Source organism: Mesitornis unicolor, unplaced genomic scaffold (assembly GCF_000695765.1).
Source record: "Mesitornis unicolor isolate BGI_N332 unplaced genomic scaffold, ASM69576v1 scaffold26891, whole genome shotgun sequence".
Lineage (NCBI taxonomy): Eukaryota > Metazoa > Chordata > Aves > Mesitornithiformes > Mesitornithidae > Mesitornis > Mesitornis unicolor.
In genome coordinates this window covers 16,061-16,308 of record NW_010166176.1, presented here as the reverse complement: position 1 = coordinate 16,308, position 248 = coordinate 16,061, and the positions used below count along the sequence as shown (strand labels likewise).

General features: G+C 63.7%; 1 protein-coding gene across 2 annotated transcripts in view; it reads right to left on the bottom strand.

Annotated features, from left to right (window-relative positions):
• Positions 1-5: 5 nt before the first annotated feature.
• Positions 6-248, bottom strand: part of BCL2L1 (BCL2-like 1) — a 16,272-nt gene continuing 16,029 nt past the window's right edge. The window contains exon 2 of one of the 2 annotated variants that reach the window (XM_010194879.1): positions 6-147. In XM_010194879.1, coding sequence (XP_010193181.1) covers positions 10-147 — 138 coding nt within the window. In that variant the 3' untranslated portion in view covers positions 6-9. The remainder of the gene's footprint in view (positions 148-248) is intronic. The other variant, XM_010194880.1, reaches the window with a different exon arrangement.

The following is a 248-nucleotide window of genomic DNA, read 5'->3' as shown; positions in this document are numbered from 1 at the left end:
GGCGCGGGGTCACTTGCGGCTCAGCAGGGATCCCAGCAGGAGCACGCCCGCCACCGTCGCCCCGGTCAGGAGCCACTTGTTGAAGGTCTCCTGGCCCTTCCTCAGCTCGGCAGCGGCGTCGTTCCCGTACAGGTCCACAAACCGCTCCTGTTTAATCACAGATCCCAGCATGTCAGGAGTGGGAAGGGACCTGGAAAGCTCCCCCAGTGCAACCCCTGCCACAGCAGGATCACCAGAGCAGTCACACA